This window comes from Nelumbo nucifera, chromosome 1 (assembly GCF_055504915.1).
Source record: "Nelumbo nucifera cultivar China Antique chromosome 1, China Antique-T2T, whole genome shotgun sequence".
NCBI classification, from domain to species: domain Eukaryota; kingdom Viridiplantae; phylum Streptophyta; class Magnoliopsida; order Proteales; family Nelumbonaceae; genus Nelumbo; species Nelumbo nucifera.
Genome location: NC_142649.1, coordinates 69694190 through 69715468, shown reverse-complemented (window position 1 = coordinate 69715468; position 21279 = coordinate 69694190). Strand labels below are relative to the sequence as shown.

At 38.8% G+C, this 21279-nt stretch overlaps 2 protein-coding genes across 7 annotated transcripts in view; one reads left to right on the top strand and one right to left on the bottom strand.

Moving 5' to 3' along the window:
- Positions 1-11713, top strand: part of PSF2 — a 50713-nt gene extending 39000 nt beyond the window's left edge. For all 4 annotated transcript variants that reach the window (XM_010254157.3, XM_010254160.3, XM_088902556.1 and 1 more), the window contains 5 exons: positions 9179-9278; positions 9359-9389; positions 9486-9578; positions 10354-10506; positions 11407-11713. In XM_010254157.3, the coding sequence (XP_010252459.1) occupies positions 9179-9278; positions 9359-9389; positions 9486-9578; positions 10354-10506; positions 11407-11427 (398 nt within the window). In that variant the 3' untranslated portion in view covers positions 11428-11713. The remainder of the gene's footprint in view (positions 1-9178; positions 9279-9358; positions 9390-9485; positions 9579-10353; positions 10507-11406) is intronic.
- A 2378-nt stretch (positions 11714-14091) lies between these two features.
- LOC104594044 (aspartic proteinase A1-like) lies at positions 14092-20482 on the bottom strand. Of its 3 annotated transcripts, none has more exons than XM_010254163.3 (14): positions 20310-20482; positions 18816-19193; positions 18647-18707; positions 17422-17516; positions 17233-17345; positions 16693-16861; positions 16526-16565; positions 16366-16430; positions 15819-15932; positions 15574-15638; positions 15307-15463; positions 15105-15224; positions 14568-14656; positions 14092-14391 (listed from the first exon to the last, which is right to left on the bottom strand). In XM_010254163.3, exons 2-14 carry the CDS (start codon positions 19185-19187, stop codon positions 14307-14309), a joined length of 1545 nt encoding a protein of 514 aa, XP_010252465.1. In that variant the 5' UTR covers positions 19188-19193; positions 20310-20482; the 3' UTR covers positions 14092-14306. The 3 variants fall into 3 exon arrangements, with proteins under 3 accessions (XP_010252465.1, XP_010252464.1, XP_088758670.1); XM_010254162.3 differs by having other exon boundaries at positions 20052-20471; XM_088902544.1 differs by having other exon boundaries at positions 20204-20470.
- Between the last annotated feature and the right edge of the window lie 797 nt (positions 20483-21279).

Sequence of the window (21279 nt, the reverse complement as noted above, 5' to 3'; positions counted from 1 at the left end):
TTAACACATAAGAAGAAAAAACTGCTGTTACAGCAGTTTCAGATCATTCAGACCTGAACATCCCACCCTTCAGGGAACCAAAAAGGATCACTTGATCCACACAAGCTGAGAAAACACACCTTCACAGCAGCCATGGGTCATCAGACCTACATAACCTACTTACCTGGGTACAGAAGGATCACTCAATCCACAAAATTGAGAGAAAACAGACAGAATCCACCTTCACAGCATTTGACTTCCCTTCCCTTGGGTTTTTTTTTGGCACACGACCAAGAGGGAAAGGGAAGAATTACACAGAAGTTCCTTTCAGGTCAACCCAATGCACCCTTTCTTGGATTCGATCCACAAGAGACAGAAAAAAAAAAGGTTCTGAGAAAAAAACTGATCGCACTGCTGCTAATCCCAGTTCTGCTGTTCTGATACCATGTTTTCTTGGTAAAATGTCAGTAGAAGATGAGAACAGAGAGAAGAGAGAGGAGAGAAAGAGACTTTGGAGTAAAAAATCTCTACTGGCGTGCCAGCTTTAGTATTTATATTAGGGCGGTCCACACTAATAATAAATGGGAAGAAAATTACACATGTGCCTCTGCGGCACTAAAATAAAGAAGACTGACAGTTTCAACAAGGGTTTGATGTGAGATTCAGCAATTTATTGATTTCTTACTGAACCGACAAATTGCAAGAGCTAAGAAAATAAGTCTAGGAATGGAATCATTCTATGGATTTTTTTATGTAGAGAACACTGATGTGGGCCCCACAGCTGTGGTCCCACTCTGTCCGTAGGGTAGAATGTGCCCTAATCATCCTAGGGTTAGTTGATGGTCAATCTGTTATTCCAGTTGTTATTTATATTTCAGTTTTATATTGTTTTATGTGTTATGTAAATAGCAAGGGCAGATTTGTCCTTTCATGTAACTAGCATAACCTATAAATACTAAATAGAAGTGGCAGTGGCAGAACATTCAGATTCTGTCATTCCTCTCAATTATTGTGTTCTACTGCTCTCTCTCTACTCTTTCCCCTCTCTCCTCTATACTTTTTTCTCCTTTTTCGAACCTGAAATCTATTAGGGTTCAAGGCTGATAGCAGTCTTGAACATCTACTTGGTATCAGAGCAAGGTTAGGGTTTCTCATGTGAGTCTAGTCCAGCCGACCACATGAGAATCCCCTAGGGTTGGAAGCTGAGAAAGTGGAGTTCGTGGACTGATTCTTGGAGATCGCCAGAGGGTTTAGCAGTTGTTGAAGACTTGTCACGGTTGAAGAGTGTTGGTGATCAGGAAGAATCAGAGAAGACTAGGGTTCGGGTAACCTTGGAAGGCAGCGAACAGTTTTTTCTTGTAAGTTATCTATTTTCTAAGAGAAGTACTATCAGAGAGGATAGGTTGGACCTATCTGGAAAGGGCGGCCGAACCATTCTAGGGTTTTCTCCCTTCTATTCTCTAGGGTTTTACAGCAAACCATACTGTTGGGCCGAACTGCCTTAGGGTTCTTTTCTCCTACTCTAGGGTTTGAAAGTGATCTTGTGGCAAACCCTAATAAGCTTGCGGCAAGCCCTAATGTTAGACTGAACCTTGCGATTTACCTGGAGCTGTCCTCAAGTTTTGTTAGCATTGATCAGCTTTTAGGGTTTCATATTAACCCTACTGCAAGTCTATCTGTACGGTACTGATTGGAATGTGCAACTGAAATGTTTTCTTTAAGGACTGATTAAAACCCTAATTCTGCCAAGCATATCAGACCTGCTTCTAAGCTGATTTTTCAGATCCTTTTGGGGTTTTCAAACTCTCTTAAGGGGTGAGAACTGTACGGACTGCTGCTGTTGTGTTTGCTAGTTGGTTTCAGATCAGATTTATACTTGTTTTGTGCACATACACTGTGAATATAGATTGGTCCTACACTGTTTTGATTGTGATTGGTAGTCCAAGTGCTGTTTTTGAGACTTGACCGAGATGGAGTTTAAAAATCAGGCAGAAGGCAGTTTTGGGAACAACAGTTATGGTAGTGTTTCTGAGACAGGTGGTCAGATTACAACCGTAAAGTTTGATGGATCAAACTATTTGGAATGGGCCCAATCAGCCGTGATGGCTATTGGGGGAAGAGGTAATTAGGATACCTCTTGGGAGATATGAAAGAACCCCCCAAGGGAGACCCTACGTATACCAAGTGGATCCAAGAAAACTACTTGGTTATGACATGGCTGTGTAATTCTATGCAGCCTCATATTAGTCGAAATTACTTGTGGGCAAAGACAGCTAAGGAGATATGGGATGTTATGAAAGAAACTTATTCCCAACCCCTTAATGTTGCCAGAGCATATGAATTGAAATGTGAAGTGAAAAACCTTAAACAAGGAGAGAAACCGATTTCAATATACTTCTCTACCTTGCAGTCTCTGTGGCGTGAGATTGATCACTTAGAGACTCTTGAGTGGGAGAGTCCCAAAGATGCACAAATATATAGAAAGCAGGTCGAGACAAACCGGGTGTTTGAGTTTCTGGCGGGCCTAAATTCAGAGTATGATATTGTGCGGCAACAGATTTTGACTAGAGACAGTGTGACTCTTTCTCAGGCATACTCCTTAGTAGATAGTGAAGAGACCAGAAGGAAAGTTATGATGCAACCTCAGCCTCTCACACCAACTCAGGGGGTGATTCAGAGAAGGACAGGAGGAAGGAAGACAAAAGGAATGTGGTATGTGAACATTGTAAGAAACCCAAACATACAAAAGAAACATGTTGGAAACTGCATCCTCACTTGGTTTCGGCAAAGTTGAGAAGCAAGAAGGGCAATGCTCATGTGGCCGTGAACAATGATTTAGCATCCTCATTTGGCACAAGAGGAACACCTTTAGAGACCTTAGTTGCAGTTCGGGCTGCCCTAATACAGTTAGAAAAGGAAGTTGGAAGTTCAGCTCAGCCACCGCAGTCACCATCAGCTCCTGCCACATCCGCCTTCGCACATTCAGGTACTCGAGCTTCAGCCTACCATGCCTCAGCTCCAGGTACTACTGAACCTTGTTGGGTAATAGATTCAGGTGCATCCGACCGCATGACTATCTTGCCTTCACTATTTACCACTTACCATTTGTCTCCGGGTAGGGATAAAGTATCTATTGCTGATGGCTCCCTGGTCCCTATTTCTGGGAATGGTGAAATCAAGTTATCAGATACTATCTCCCTGTCATCTGTTTTGCACGTTCCTAAGCTTGACACTAATCTTCTTTCAGTCAGTAGTATTACCAAGCATATGAACTGCTCAGTAACCTTCTTCCCTGATCGATGTGATTTTCAGGATTTGGAGACGAAGAAGGTGATTGGGACTGGTCGTGAGACGAATGGGATCTATCTGCTCAGGGAGAGGTCTCGTCAGGAAGAGTCAGTAGAGAAGATGTCTTTTGTTTCTCAAGTGTGAGTTCGGTTATGCTTTGGCATAACCGATTGGGTCATTTGTCCTTTCGGTCTCTAAAGAGTCTGTTTCCTGCTTTATTTGAGTCTATTGAGTTGTCTCAGTTGCAGTGTGAAAATTGTGAGTTTGCTAAACATTGTAGAAAGTCTTATTTATTGAGTAATAAAAGGAGTAATAATTCTTTTGATATTGTGCATACTGATGTTTGGGGGCCCCCAAATAGATTTCATGTTCGAAAAAGGAGAAAAAGGTATAGAGGAGAGAGGAGAAAGAGTAGAGAGAGAGCAGTAGAACACAAGAATTGAAAGGAAGGACAGAATCTGAATGTTCTGACGCCGCCACTTCTATTTAGTATTTATAGGTTATGCTAGTTACATGAAAGGACAAATCTACCCTTGGTATTTACATAACACATAAAACAATATAAAACCGAAATATAAATAACAATTGGAATAACAGATTGACCATCAGCTAACCCTAGGATGACTAGGGCACATTCTACCCTACGGACAGAGTGGGACCATAGTTGTGGGGCCCACATCAGTGTTCTCTACGCTCCCCCTCGAGTTGGGAATAAATGTTTATCATTCCCAACTTGGATAGATCCGCCTCTAGCTTCTTTCTTGATACGGCTTTAGTGAGGATATCTGCTAGTTGCATACTGGACGTGATGTAAGGGAGGCATACTTCTTGAGATGAGACCCTCTCTCGTACAAAATGTCGGTCAACTTCAATGTGTTTGGTTTTGTCATGCTGCATTGGATTATGTGCTATATTAATAGCTGCTTGATTATCACAATACAGCATCAGGGGCTTCTCATACTCAATACCCAACTCCTCAAGTAGAGATCTCAGCCATAGGATTTCAGTCACTCCGTTAGCCATTGACCTCTATTCTGCTTCAGCACTAGATCGGGAGACAACACTGAAGGGATGAGAGATCCATCCTATGGACGCCCAAAGATTGCGGAATAAGGGGCGAATTTCAAAAATTTTTCTCTCCCTTCAACTGGGAATCGTATTCCCTATTTAGAAAATCATATTTTCAAGGATCAATCTTGAACCATAAACTAAACCAGATCTGAACCAAAAATAATGGGAGAGGAATATACCTGATACAGAGATGTAATATCTCCCAATGGAGGTGTTCACGCCCAAGGAAGAATCCAAAGACTGCTCCCACTGAAGATGGCGCAGTGCAGGGTGGAGCAGAATCAGCAACGTTCTTCCAAAAGAACTTGACCCTTCTTAAGGATCAACTGGACGACTTGAGTACAGCTCCAGCCAATCTTTTCCATAAAAGATTGAAATCAAGATCCAATCTTGATTGCTCCCAAGAACTGGAGATCGAACTGAAGGAATGGCAATGGCAGGAAGGTGGCGGTAGGAGAGAATTCGCAGTATGCAGGAAATCTCTCAATCTCTCTTTCTTTAAGAGAAGAATGCTGTTGATGATGTAAAAGGCTGCCGCCCCCTTCCCCTTTTATAATCTCAAAGGGATCAGCTCCTAATCAGATTAGGAGCTGCTAATCCAAATCATATTTGGGTTAGAAGTCCCTTAGTGATAAGGGATAATCCTTATCTTATCTGCAAATCAGATCAGCTGTCTCCTAATCTAATTAGGAGGTTTCCAGATCTAAATCTTATTTAGATCTTGGACTCTCTGAGTGGATAGGGTCTAAGCCCAATCCTTTTAGCTGACCCACTTCAGAATTTGCCCCCTTTAAATGACTGATCAAATCAGCCCAGTTCGAAATGGGCTTAAGGCCCATTCAAGGTTATGTACTCAAAAGGCTTCCAAATTGCTGCCCAGTTGGGCTTCCTTGTATGGCATGGGACCCAAGCATTGATCTACACATTAGCCACATGGGTTCAGCCCAGCCTTTGTTACAAGGCCTGGCCGAATGCACTGCTGAAGACAGTGTACCCCCTGAAACCCATCAAATGAGCTCTATGGGCCCAACACTTACACTAAGTGGTCCCTGGGCCAAGCCACCTTGTAACACCCAGGGACTGTGGGCAGATGCAAGATTAGCCCATCAGGCATTATCCTCAATGGTCTTACACTTAAACCTCTCAGCCCATAATGATCATACACTGCCCGACAAGAGAGGACCTCTCCCTCGGCTGCAAGGAACAGTGTTGCACTCTCCACTTATATGGATCCCGGGAATTAAAACCTTTTGCAAACATTTCAGAAACCATAATATATATATTTTTATATCTTATATAAAATATATTTTGCAAAACAAATCTCAACGGTTGAAATCGGCTGCCGGCAGTCTTGGTTTCCATCAGTGAGAGTGCATCCCCGATCATTACCTTTGTCCGACAAAGGGGCTGATTCTGTCACTATGATCACCCACTCAGATGAATTCTTGGACTGTCCCAACATACCCAGGTTTTGACCCCCGCTAAGGATCTCACTGATTGGTACATCAAAGACAGCCCAATCCGACACCTAGTGTAGTATCATAATCGAGTCTAGGGGTCGGGTGTAACTTTCCAGTTTTGCCCATCAATCTCCAAGGTCCAGGGCAATACTGGAAATCTGGTCCAGTTCAAAGATTCAATTAATCCTACACTGTATGTGCCTAGGGTCTCACCCTGGCAGCTGAGACAGGCCACCCCAACCGACTTGGTGGCACCACAGTGTCAGCCTTGTCAGGATAGGTCTCCCCAGACCGACCCACTGGCTGTGAACATTCTAAACTAACACGAGTCTCATTAAGTGTCCAGTTTAAGGGTATTACACAGAAACATACCAAGGGAACATGAATCAAATATGTATCTTTATTCATTTACAATAAACTCATAAAGTACATCATTCTGATTGAAGCTAAGGGCATACAAAACTGTCTAACAAACACTTTGTTTCTTACTTCTCCAAGAGACAAGATTACCTCCCACAAGAGCACAATATCCTGAGGTAGACATTCTGTCATCAACACTCCCAGCCCAATCGACATCCGTATAGACCTCCACCTTCATGTGGTTATTGTTCTTGAACAGTATACCCCTACCCGGGCATCTCTTCAAGTATGCTAATATCCTTTCTGCCGCAAGATGTGTAGTTCTAGGAGAATGCATGTACTGGCTGACAACACTAACAGCATAAGTAATATCTGGCCGAGTGAGACAGAGATATAGGAGCTTTTCTACCAATCACTGGAACATAACCTTGTCTTCAAGAGGCTCCCCACTCTCTGCACTAATCTTGTGGTTCTGTTCAATGGGTGTATCCACAGCCTAACACCTAACTTTCCAGTTTCTGCTAGCAGATCTAGGACATATTTCCTCTGAGAGATAAAGATCCCCTGTTTGGATCTAGCAACCTCAATATCCAAAAAATACCGAAGTACACCAAGGTCTTTCACCTCAAATTCTTGATGAAGGAGCTGTTTAAGGGACTCAACCTCATGGCTATCATTCCCTGTCACCACAATATCATCAACATATACTGCAAGTAGTGTCAAGGAGGACTCTACCCTCTTGATGAATAGAGTATGATCTGACTGGGCCTGTACGTAACCGAACTTCACAAGGGCTAGTCTGAATTTATCGAACCAAGCCCTAGGTGACTGCTTCAAACCATACAAAGCCTTGTTGAGCCGGCAGACCTTCTTACCTGTTTCTGCATCATAGAATCCAGGAGGCAAACGCATGTAAACCTCTTCCTACAGGTCTCCATTCAAAAAAGCATTTTTCACGTCCATTTGGTATAAAGGCCAAGTGTGACTTGCTGCAAGGGATAATAGGACTTGAAGGTGGTCATCTTGGCTACCGGGGCAAAGGTCTCCAAGTAATCTATACCATAAGTCTGGGTGAACCCTTTTGCAACTAACCGAGCTTTATACCTCTCAATGGATCCATTTGCATTGTGTTTCACGGTAAATACCCATCTGCAGCCAACTGGTTTCTTTCCTTTGGGCAGATCAACTAGCTCCCAGGTGTTATTTTTCAACAGGGGATCCATCTCAACATGCATTACATCTTTCCATTCTGGGACGGATAGGGCTTCTTGCACTATTCTTGGAATAGGGACATTGGCAATGGAACTAAGGTAGGACCTGTAGGTAGGAGATAGGCGATCATAGGATAAAAACTGGGAAATACAATGGGTTGTAGATGTGGTACAATGTCGTTTCCCTTTACAGATGGCAATCGGAAGGTCAAGGTCATCTGCAGGAGGTGAAATGGCAACAATAGAGGAAGTCTCTGTGGGCCCTGGGATTGTAATACTTGGACTTGGAGCTGCAGATGAGATTGGAGCTGGCCTGGACTGCTAATGACCAGGATCAACCTGCCTGCATCGCCTGTGATAGACCCTCAACTCCTGATCCCTCTGACCACCCTCACCATTGCAGCTCTCATCGCCCAATGGAATAGGTAAAGAAACTGCCCCCCTCTCACTACTCTCCCCCTGAAGAAAAGGACTCAAACCCCCACTCTCACTGTTCTCCCCCTGAGGAGAAACCCGAGGATAATAGGGTGTCTCCTCAAAGAAAGTGACATCCATGGAGACAAACTTCCTCCCTGAGATAGGATCATAGCAGCAATAACCCTTTTGAGTTTGTGCATAACCAAGGAAAATGCATTTGGAGGCCTTGGGTTCGAACTTGGAGTGATGGGGTCCGAGAAGCTGAACAAAGCAGGTACAACCAAATGTTTTAAGGGGAATAGAAAACAACTCCTCACTTGGGTATAGAAGGGAAAAAGGAGATCTCATATCAAAGACTCGGGAAAGAACCCGATTAATAAGATATACTGCCGTGAGGATAGCATCACCCCAGAAGCGAATAGGGACATTGGAGGTAAACATAAGACTTCTAGCCACCTCCAAGATGTGCCTATTCTTCCTTTCTGCAACTCCATTCTGCTGAGGTGTATGAGGGCAAGAGCTCTGGTGTATAACCCCATGATTAAGAAGGTAAGATGCCAATGGTTCAGCAAAGTATTCCTTTGTGTTATCGGATCGAAGAACTTTGATCTTGGCATTAAATTGGGTTAGGATCATTTGGTGAAAGTTTTGGGTCAGGGCAGGAACCTCATCTTGTGAACGCATGAGATAAACCCAAGAAAAACGGGTATGGTCATCAACAAATAACAAGAAATATTTGTACCCACCCATGGAAGGGAGTTCAAGGCTGATAGCAGTCTTGAACATCTACTTTTTATACACAAACTTGGAATAGGGAAATGCATGGGGTGATTTAATTTGAACGGGTTCTGACTACTTAATATTTTGGGCACAAAAGGATGAAAATGTTTCTTCAAGGAAAGAAACCCAAGATTTCTGAACATTATGCTTTTTTTCTCTTTTTGTAGGATGAATTATAATAGACAATAATGAGAAAGGACTGAATTTGAGAGGGATATGAATTGATCATGCACAAAAATACAAAGTTTCCCCAAGGGAAAAAGGTTTGAGAAAAGTTGAAACCAAGGAAATTGAAAATTCAAATCCAACCAGTAGGACTGGTGCTCTTAGATGGGTGGCACTTTTTTTTTTCTTTGTCCTCAGTCAGATGTCAAGATTCAAATGGTATTTCTTTATTCTATCTGTAATTTGTGTACTGTGCTTGAAGGTTTTCTATATTGTACCAAAATTATCTTTAGCTTGCTTGGGCAAGTTGTGCATATGTTTGGATGTTGCCTGGAGGATTATGTACCTGTTTTTCATTTCCTCTGCTTTGTCTAGATATACGAGCAGATACCATTTGAGATCTCCTTATTGTGTTTGACAATTATTATTTTGTATACTCATGGGCAGAAAAGTTGACACAGGTCTTAGAAGCTGAACGAGATTCTCCTAGAGAATTTCAGCCATTACCATTCCATTATGTGGAAATTTCAAGGCTTCTGTTTGACCAGTATGTACACATGTTTCTCTCTTTACCTTTTTGACACTAATTACTTGGAGGATCTTTCTGATTTATTTTTCTGACAACAGTGCGCGTGATGACATCCCAGACGTATACATGGTATGCTTAGAGATTGTTTTGAGGACTTTTTGCTTCTATATTCATCATTTTAGAATTTTTTTTCAAAGGTCATATTTGATGTATACCTTTTTACAGGTGAGATCTCTAATTGAGGACATCAGGTATGTACGGTTTAGTAAGGTTGAGTCCGGGCTGGAGACAATTTCTGGTCGTACACATGCTGTCAAAGTATGCTTGTCTTTCCCTTCAAAATACATGCTCATTGATGACTGAACTCTAACTTAATGGCACTTAGCCACATAAATTCTTTGAAAAATGAAGGGTTGTATCACACATGATATAAAAGCAAGGTTTCTATAGTCTTGTGAAAAAAGAAAATTAAATTAGATGTTACTGTTATCTTCTTGATACAAGGAAAACTGGATTCATTTTCTGAGAAGCAATTCCCAACTTTCTGACTTGTGTTTAAATGTGGGGAACTTGCTGATAGACATGGAGATATCGCTCAAGTAGCACAGGGAAGGATCTTTTAGGTCACTGTCAGTAAATTTTGGCATTATTTAACATGTCCAAATGATTTTGTTTTCTTTGATGTACAAAATGGTAAAATATGTTAACTAGTATAAATGAGATTATCTTGGATGGTTGACAACTAGAATTAATTGATCTAAGATGTCTCATACCTTGGTATCATCATGATGATAGTGTTCTCTGTGTTGCACATGTGCTTCTTTTATAATGTAGGGGTTTGTATTGTACATATGTTTTTACTAATGCATCAAATCTAATATCATGTATTTTTCCTAGAAGTATATAGTATGCATGATTTTCTCCTACCTGGACCTCAACTTTAACACTTAAGAGGTTCTAGTTGAAGCCATGAAAAAGTGTGCACTATACACAAACTGCTTTTTGTTATCCGACTACATATTCCAAAAGACTAATTTATATATTTTTCTTCATATATTTGTTCCTTTACACCCGTTATTTCCATAAATTGCAGCTTAAAAATCTATCTGCAATGGAAGTCAATATAGTTCGGCCATTTGTTGTGAGAACCCTGCAGGCTTTCTATAAGCATGATAGTCCACAGATGATACAACATCCAGACACAGCAGCAAACAGACCGCCACAAGTAGCTGATCGGGGTCCAAGAGTAAGTTTTAAACTTCATCAGTGTATCTCCAACCATCACTTCACATATCCAGTAAATTTTAAATTTAACAAAATATAGAATTGAAATTGTAAGGGACTTTAATGGTTTGCTGGTATTAGATGTATCACTAGTTGGGGGGATTTTAGATAATCTCATCGGAAAAGTTCATCTTGTCTATATGAGTTTCTAGAATAAAAATGAGAATATTTTGGTCTAGAATCTTAGTTGAGTCACTAGGTTTTGCTGAGATGTGGCATGTACATGTAGGAAATGAGTAGAAGAAAAAAAGAAAATAAGAACATAACATGTTCTGACAAAAAAAAATCTGCAGGCTCTATCAGGCCCGAGGAATTACCTGCATTTATTCTAGTATTTATGCCTCCAACCTAGAGTATCATTTAACTTAAAAGTGCATTTCTTGATTATATATAAGGTATTATATTTTCAGAGTTTTGGGAAGACATGACAACCTTCATATATACATGTATCAGATTTATTACAAAATTTATGATATATTTATTGTTTCCAACTCTAATTTGTATGCCATGTATTTAATCTTTTATGAGCATCATCTCATCTCAGTTACTATCTCTTAACCAATAACATGAACCAGAACACTTTAGAAGATATCCCATTATATTTAATTAAATTATGCAGAAATTCAGATTTTGGCTTTCTATGGTTGTTGCTGTGTTTGATACCTAATTTTACGTAAAGTTTATTATTCTTGTTCTGGTTGTTTCTTTTGCCGAATTGCCATAATAACAGTTCATTTGTTTCTAGGAACTTCATATCTTAGCTCCTATTTTAGATAATGGAGTTGAAAATGAAAACTCTGCTATACTGATAAAAAAGAACTCTACCATAGTTTCTATCTTTTGATCATTTTCTGTTTTCCAGCGGGATCTGCGGCGACGTTAGGTGAAAATATTATTTTCTGCATTCAAGGAGAATATGGTTGATTTTCTATCTTAACCACCTTCCTATCTACATGGATGATAGTAATTTTATCATGCAAATGAGGTAAATGTGGTTCTTCTGTTTTGTTTCATACATTTCTAGCTGAAGGTTAGGCCTTGCCGACTGTTTGTACAAAGAATTGATTCTTTCCTTTTTCACTGAAAAAGGTAGGGAAATTATTTATTCTGAAATGATTTTTGCCAAGGCAAGCAATGTCAACGTACTTTTTCTGATGGTTCTCTTTCAATTGATTTACATCCTATCCCTTTTCATCAGCTGCACTTACTAGTTGTTGGGATCATGAAAAGCAGCTATTTTACATTTTACTTGCAGAAGCAAAAAAAGTTGAAAGATGTATTTGGTTTCATAGTTATAGAAGTTCCCTTTTCTAGTAAAGTCAAAAGCAAAATTCTTGCTTTTCTTTAGAAGCATTTGTTTTACTTCTATTAGATCATTCTGGTGCTTCTGGTGAAAAAGAACTCCGTGACTGACTATTAATAACCAGAGAAGGATGCTCGTATACTTTTAGAATCAAAAGAAGAAAATATACATTTTGTTTCAAAGAAAATGCTTTTGCAGTACCCATAACAGAAAGAAAATGCTTTTGGAAGTTGGAACAGCTCTATCTTCTATGATGCTTGCACATTGTTTTGCTAAAAGACCTTTTCATTTTCCCCCTTGGTTGCTAACAGCTTGGTAGTCTAATTTATTGGACTATGATAATGCTGATTTGATGGTTAAATGACATGAATTTTGCAATCAGGTGATTTCTTTACTTAATTAGGGTAATCACCTTTCTCTCCCATCTCTCCCATTGTGCAAAAAAATGTTTTGGCCTTGTTTAATATGGACATCACAATCCTTATGGTGCTTAGAACTTCATTTTGCCCCTTGTAAAATCGTCTTTGGTCATCTTGCAGTCTATCTCTACAACATTAGGGGAAAACATTTTGTAGGATTTCTTTATGAGATATATAACCTCTTGACCATCCATTTTTCTGTGGGCGCAATGTGATTATTCCACATTGAGCCAATTGCAATATGGAATTGATTTTATAAGAAAAAACATTAATTACAGAAACAATGATTCAGTTTTCTTTTCCTTCAAAAGCTGATGTATTTGTTTGATTTCTACAACAAAGGGATCTATTTATGTGCTGGTTAAATGCATCCAAATCCAATCAAGCTGGTTTTTTCCCCGCCCCATTGGGGGCCAGATGCTGCATACGCATGCCAAAAAAGTTTTTCTTTTTTCCTTTTTGGTGTATCATGTATGGATCATCACACATTATATTGGTTTCATGACCAGTGTGTGTGTGATGGCCAAGACTTCTGTAAACCTAGTGAAGCATAACTTATATTTCTATGGCAAAAACTGCACTTATGTTTGGAATCAAACTCTGGATGAATTTCATCCCTCAATTTCAAATCAAAACTAATGTAAATGACAATATAGCCGAGGTGGTAAAGGTGCAAGCACGTTAAAACATCACATAATTTATGTTTTATTGATTCATGTTTCACGTTAAAAACACCTCAAGTGTCAATTGTAATATCATTTTAACACTGGTTCATTTGTTTTGATTTACAGTACAGTTTATGTACTATAGATTTTCCCTTAGGCTGCATTTGATTGCAGTCCAATTTTATTTGCACTAATACAGATGCATGGGAGTGCAAATGAAAAGAATGTAAATTCCGATTTAATTTTGTTCAGTTTTAATTTATTCTGCTTCAGGTCTTATTTTATATCATTTGTACTATAATGAAACAAAATAAGTAAAATTTGAAACAAAAATAAATCAGAATTTACACTAAATTTGCACCATCATAATTTTGCATTAGCACAAATAAACGTGCTGTAACCAAACACAGCTTTAGGCTCAGCATGGAAGGATTACAAATACAACCATTTAGAGTGCACTGTATTTGCACTGTACATATTTGCATTTGTAGTCTTTTCAAGAATGCCAAAGGTAAAAACCGCATCCAATATATCCTCCCCAAGAACCCAGATGACTGGGACCAAGATTTGGTATTGATCTCTCAACAGTAACCATTTTTTGGTGATGTTTAACATCAATGATGATTTGCCAGAAATCTGTGCCACACAGGATCTATATCAAAATTTGAAGAACCGATGATTTTTTTCTTGTTTGGTCGACTGATTATGCTAATTTCTGAAAAATAAACCAAAAATTGATTATTAAAATAAACTCTTTTTAGGGATTACCTTTTCTGGTGATTTCTTGATTTTTAACTGATTTTGATCTTTTGAGGATGAGTGGCATGACATCCAACATGGCATTGGTCTTTAAAATCAAATACCAAACAAACTCAAAGCCCATTTCTCAAAAAAAAACTTACATAGCATAAACCATAAATGATACCAAACAACAATTTTTGATGATTTTTCAAGTCACTGATTCCGGTGAGATTTCTGGATAATTAATAAAGATAAATCATCATCAATGCCAAACATCACCTTCGTGAAATGAATAATCAATACTCGCGAAACAACTACTTAATGATATGACGCTATCAGTGGTAATGAAATATAATCAGATGCATGTATAGGAGAAACAGAGCTGACGACATAATAGAATACACAAAAGAGCAAGCAAGTGTGGCAATGTAGGTCTTTAGATTTTATAAACACAACTATCACGCCTGAAAATATTTACAAACACTAAGATCCTAGTTCAAGGCCACCATGTCTCTGGTGGGCTAGTGTTTGATGAGACGGCCTGTTTTTTCAAGTTCGCATGGTAATGGTAATATATGACAGCAGGGAAGAGAATAGGACAAGTCAAGGAGGGGCATGGAAGAGCCAGATCAACTTATGCCGCTTCTGCAAATCCAACCCTCATATTGCCGTAGTCGAATACGGTGTGGTAACGGCCCATAAAGACATCTCCCAGGATCCTGCATATTATAATCTCCATGGGTTAGATCTTCAAGAATAATTACCAGTTATTACATATCCCTAGTGCTAGTGACGATTTCGAGTATATAATACAACGGCACCATCATCAATATCATGGTCAGCACATATGCAACGCCAAGGAAGAAGATCAAAGACCAGCAGTGAGAAACCCTACCAAAGAGGTCCACGAGGAGGAGGAACATCCAAAGCTGTAAATCCACTGATGCACTGAGTTACAGGTCCCTCACCCACTTTGAGGATGTACTGATCACATCAAAATAAACGAGTAAATAAACACGGATGATAGTAGGTCATAACGCAAGAACAAAGCCATATAATAAACATCCATAAAGGGGAAAAGGGGATGGCCAACATGACACTAAATACTTTCCACTTGAAACCATACATGAATAAGCATGAATAAATTGTACCAACATCACAAGTCCATATGCTCGTATGAAAACAGACAACTTTTCTCGTTTCTTAACTACATGGACAGCAATCATTTCATTCTAGTTTTTGAGCACATAAAGTTGGATTTGGATCCAATCCAAATTGTAAACAAGAAAGATGGTCATTGTTGAAGTTCTAAATCTCTGTAATAAATATGCATCAATGATGAAGTTCTGCATTCACATATTGGTATTAAGAACTCAAATGAGATGATCCCAATTCCACATGATTCTCAAACAAAACCAGTTTGAGAACATACCTCCTCGGGAGTGAGGTCAAACACTTTACCACCAATAGTAATAGAAACAACAGGCATGGAAGATAGTTTATCACAATCAACAGCAGATTCTCCCATTGGACTAGGCAAACGATCACAGAGCTGCAATCTCAGCAAATTGTGTGAGAAACACTTCAAATCAAAACTCATTAAGAAATACAAACCATAAGGTCAAACACTTCACCTCATTGGCATAGCTCAATATACGATCCTGTGTTTGGTTTTGTCTAAGCTGATTTTGCATCCACACAACAGCCATCTCACAAGCAGAGCACATGGCATCATGCAGGAAACCAGAAGATTTGCCATTCTTCTCATCTACCACACTCTCAATGCCAGTACTGAAAAGACGATCATAAAATCCAATTTACCGATTTCTGCTTCAAACAGAATTATGGAATACTGATGAACAAAAACAATAATAAAAATGAAAAGAAATGGCTTCCCTGACCTAACACCTCGAGTCCCATCAAAAGTACATAAACCAATCTGGGAACATACTTTCATTGGTTGTGTCTGTCAAATACAGCCAATGGAACAGAAATCAGACCATTGTTTAAGACAACATCCTTTTATTTATATGTAGAATATGCACTTTTAGTATGGTATAAAATAAAGGGAAACAGCGAAAGACGGGCATTTTTTTTTCTTTCTTGGCAAGGGTGGGGGTGTTGGACACAATGGCATATTGCATACCTCAGCTAATAGCAGCTCTAATATCGTTTCCCCATATTGTGCAACAACTGCCTTGCATTCCTGGCTAACAACCCCAGTAGCTCCAATGCCGTGGTTGATTTGAGTAATAATTGTCTGCAAATGAAAAATTTAGAAAAGGGTTCATTGGATATAATGGAATGTCACCTATGATACTTAGATTTTATTTATTCAGCAATATATTTATCTTTCCATATTACGAAAATTGATTTTAGAGGGAAGCCACATCAATAAATGGTTATGTGATAATTCTGGATTTGTTAGGCTTAATTCCAATAATATTTATCTTTTAATAATTACTTTGATTCTCAATAACAGTGAGACAGATTATAAGAAATGCTAACAAAAATTTTTTTCTCAATCCAATGGAACGAAGACATGGTTCTTTTTCTCCTTGTTTTATTCTCTGTTCTCCTTTGTCTTTCTTTTTGTGTATGTGTTCTACATGTCTATGTGTAATTGTGTATCCTTCTACCCTATATCACTGGTCTTCAAAACTCAGAATCGTTGAACAGAATAAAAAACATACCGTTGGACCCGCCAACAAAGAGGTTCCAGAATCAGCAATAGCTGAACAACCACCAGCACAGAATCCTGAAACCAACATCATTATATCAGAAACAGCAGTAAAGGATATTCTCTGTCTATAAAAGGGACAAAAATATGATGTGAAGTTCTCTTTTACATACCAGTTGTTTTACCACCAATCAGGACATCACCCATATCGAACTGAGAATAAGATGATACAGAAGATTAGAAAAATGCCCAGAAAGAAAGGCAATAATTTTATTAGCTCCTCATAACAACACAATTCATCTTTTATTGAGTAAGAATGCAACAGAGTAATGCTGCCTACCTGCCAATAGCCTTTCTGGGTCACTGGAACAAACGTATGTGTGCCCTTGAAATGATTTGGATCAACTCCACCAAACACAAGTTCTCCCCCTTCTTCTTCTTGTGCATTTCGGTTGAACCAAAATGAGAAAATAGGTTCTTTAACAAGACCTTGATTAACCATGTTGTACCTAAAGAAATTGCAGTTAAATCAGCAGATGTTATAAATAATTGCAAGTTTAATTTTAGCTCATGAAGAGAAGCTAATTGTCTGATTCAACCAGCTGGCATAGACATTGCAGAGATCAGAACTCCAATTAATTAAATATTTAACCAAGTATTGCCATACTATATACTTTCTCTAAATTTTCTTCAATTTTTCTTTATGATACCAGATACCTGTACAAAGGTGTCATATCATGTTATATACTATAGTTTTTAGTGTAAATTTCATATCTGACACCTTGTCCAATTGTGTCCTTGCCATATCTGGAAAAACATTGATTTGTTGCCCTTCTAAAGGATCTTTTAACACATTAATAGCTAAAATATGCAAACATACCAAACAGGGACAGCATTCCCAACTGAAATCTCTTGAAATCCAAGTCCAAGTATGCCATCAAACTTGGCTACCAAAAATGTGATACTGGGCTCTCTTGTTGCCTCAATGAATTCCTGTAAAGGATCACAAATATTAGTGCAGGCAAACTCTAAATGAATTACAGGCTTGAACAAGATGAAATATACTTACCTGGTTTTTAACAATGAGGTCACCAACTTTCACAGTGTCTTCACTAAAGAAACCGGCAATAGCTCCAGTCCCATAGTGAATCTCAGCAGATTTCCCTACATGATAAATTGGACTATAAAATATTAAAAACATTTTTCTTCAAGAACAATGTTGTGATAATGAACTATAATATGAGATGACGGCATGCATAAGAACTTCATGGCACAATCAATCTTGTTTCCTGTTATGGAAGGCTTTTACATATGACAATAGTTGTCCAAATATGACATACAGCAGCACAATGGGTACATAGAGAAATAGATAGGTTGAAAGAGTTTTGCCAAGGGAACCATTCATCTGGCCAATCAAGAATTATCCCTATCAAATGCATATTCCTGAATATTCACCATATAAAACTTACATGTACAAGCAATCCTTCCTTAACAGGACACAGAATCTGAACCCCTTGTTTTCCAGGCATGTAAAGTCATGATATCAAGCATTCTAACTTAATAGCAAGATACCAGTCAGAGTATTACCTGAAGAGTTGTAAAATTCTTCCCTTATGTTGGTTCATATCATCATCTAAATTAATGCTGAACACCAGGGTACTAATAATCATATATATCTAGACTACCTATAAAAGAGAGAATTCCCCTTTTTTCTGGAATTTTCATCGGACGTTTTCTACCCCTCTTGTCTAAGCACACAGCGAACATAAAGAGTGCATATACGTCCTTTATTCTCACTTTAGAAACTGCCCATGAATTATAAATAGTTTTGTCTTAGAGATACTGCCACATTCAAATGCACGTACACGTTTACTAGTATATATATATATAATTACTCGATTCCATACTTTTTCTTTTCTCCCCTTTTCTATTGGTGAGTACAAATGAGGTTAACTTCAACTTTATATCATAAAGGGCATCTCTGACCTAAGTTCCAATATTCATGTTAAGATATAACATACATGGTAACAGACCTTTGTGTACACAGACATACAATAGGAACAAATAATGCATACTGAGCTCTTATCCAATACTAAGATCACTATACCTAGAATGTTTTCAATCTACTGAGTTATGACTTTCTTCTTTTCTTTAATTTTTTAGCTGAGTATAAAAAATATACGTTTCTAACAAAAATTGCCAAAATTCAGACTCAAGGAATTGGAAGTCTATATAAAACACTGAACTGAACAAAAATATCATTGTGGTTAATGCAATAAGGAAGAAAAACAAACCATTTTTCTTGTAGGTGGTTGATTGGCTAGACTTGTACTTGGAATGGAAATAACAAGCGACCTGTGCCAAAATACAAGAATATATTTCTCATGTACCCAATGAGATAAGATGCAAACTTCCAAAGGAGAAAATTCCATGTAGTAAGCATGCATGTTTACAGCAACCTACCGAGAAGTAACACTTGGCAGAGGGTACCCACAGATTAGAACTGCCAGTGTCAAATATCACAGTGAACTTCTGAGGAGGGGTACCAACACCAATCTCTCCGAAATACTGAGCATCCATGTAGTTTTTCAGCGACACCATATCAGTGTCACCAGAATCTCCAAGGTTTCCACGGAGACGATACTTCCGAATGGAAGCTTTCAGAGGCTCCCCTCCCTCGGACTCAAGTCGAGCAGCAAGCAGGTTATTCTGATCGAATTTCCGTTTCTTCAGTCCGATTCTAAGCAGCCCATCATTAGAAGCAGAGAAGACCAGAGGAAACAAAAGGAACGAAAGGAAAAGAGCGACCACGGTAGTTTTGTATCTGGTTCCCATATTAACCTGCAAATAAATGAAAATTATTTCTTAAAGGTCAGCAAAACACACTCGGACCGTTACCCATAAACCAAAATATCAGTAAATAAAAATAAAACCCTAATAGGGAAAAGAGGGAAGACGTTAAAATGGAAGCTTAGCAGCAGTATGATCAGAGGCCATCAAATAATAGAGTATGCAGGACAAGAAAACCTTAATCCGTGGATACAAGCTCAGACACAAATTATCATACCCCAGGAAGGTCGTTGGACGCATAATACTAAACGGAGAAGCATGAAAGGTTTCCAAAAGAAATTGCGTAATGAAAAACATAAAAGACAGATGCAAAATTGTCGATGAAATATAGGGAAACAAGAAGAAACCATATTGCGATCGAACACTACCTGATCAAAAGAAAAAATAAAATTTTCAGAAACTAAACAAATATAAACACCATGGAGCTTAATAGGAAGGATCGACGAATAGCAAAATGCCAAAGTCCTAATTAGAAACCAAGGCCGTAACGTATTACTGTAAAACATGCACGAACAAGCAGAACAAAGGTGGAGAAACCCTAGAAATTAAAAGGAAACCAGTAACTACCACTCAATAAGCATAGATTTCATCTTCGCAAGCAAAAGAAAAAGAAAAGAGGAAATTGAGGATAATTCAAGCAAATTAAAGAAAAATTAGCACCAAAGAAATTATATAAAAAAAAGAAGAGTAAAGTTTTAGATGGAAGAAAGCAAGTTAGCACCAAAGAAATTACAGAAAAAAAAAAGTAAAAAAACCCACGGAACCGAATCGAAAAACTAAAAATACAAAAAAGAGTTCCAGTCAGTTACAGTGGAAGAGGAAGGGAAAGAAGGAAAGAAAGCTTATTACCGATCTGATGCGTTGAAGATGAAGAAGTCTTGCAGGGAAAACGAAGAGAGGGAAGGAGGAGAGGATGGAAGAAAGGAAGAAAGACAAAGGGATAAAAGAGGGAGAAACTGAAAACAACTTTTCCAAAAGCACCTAGCTCAGCTACCACCTACCAGTCCTCTAGTAAGAGAAGAGGAGGACTTGGAGGAGACTTTCCAATCTCAACCGTCAGATTAACTGACAAAGAACAAGATGTTGTTAAGAGCTTCAATATTGTACCTAACGGTATATAACTAATAAAATGCTCCGCCTTGGGTTATAATGCCGTAATCAGAGCATCGATGGACGAAGCAACATAATCTTGTAGCTCCTTATACGAAACCCAATTTTATTTTGTTTTAATTCGATGCTGGAGCTGGGCTGATCGATGCTTAAGCCTTAAGGCGTTCCCCGCGACTATCGTTATTTATCGTTGGTTGGGTTTGAAACTGACGATGGATTACGTGTCGGTTAAGCATGTATCTGGCTTTTTGGGTAACTTCACACGCCACACCACATTATGCTTTGCCTCTCTTCCTTTCTCTCTCTTTACCTTTTTGGCGAATGGCGATTGGTGGTGGGTTCCACCCACCATGATATCAAGCAGTCTCACAAAAATGGTAATCAATCAGGTGGACCAAGCAGCTCCTCAGACGTACCGAAAAAACGAACGAGGTGGGATCTGCCACCAATAAGACGCTGTCAAAACTGTCCCAACCTACCACTGCGGCCACACATTGGAATATCTCCTTTTGACATTGATGATAAATGTTATCCATGTATCATGTATGGTTGCAATGATCTTTCGATAGGAATAGGGGATCTTCTCCTCACAGAGCGTTAATCACATCATCCACCGTATATTACTAACGTGTAGTATGGAAGATGTTCCGATATATGGCTGGTACATGCTGTGAGGTCGGCATGAGAAGCAGATCCGGACTCATACGCACATCCTACCATCTACGGATTCCCGATGCACAATGAATGTGCCTGTGAGGCGTCCATTTGTAAGGAGCAGATTTCGCTTCTCACCGAGCCTAAAAACGGGAATACAAAATTGGCCCTCGGTCCTCACACCATCATTACAATATTTGCACATGTGTAAAGAGAATATCTCTACTTCACATACTTTCATTTGTGGGAAGATGTTCTGAATGCATGTTTGAAAATATTGTGAGAACGGTGTGGGGTCAAATTTGTAAGGATG

Bases quoted from the DNA above. Each gene is read 5' to 3' on its own strand.
- LOC104594044 (XM_010254163.3), bottom strand. From the start codon at position 19,187: ATGGGAACCAGATACAAAACTACCGTGGTCGCTCTTTTCCTTTCGTTC. The intron at 18,708-18,815 runs GTAGGTTGCTGT...ATTTTGGCACAG, and splicing joins CTGCCAAGTGTTACTTCTCG to GTCGCTTGTTATTTCCATTC. The intron at 15,225-15,306 runs GTGAAGTGTTTG...CTGAGATTGCAG, and splicing joins TATTGAGCTATGCCAATGAG to CTCTGTGATCGTTTGCCTAG.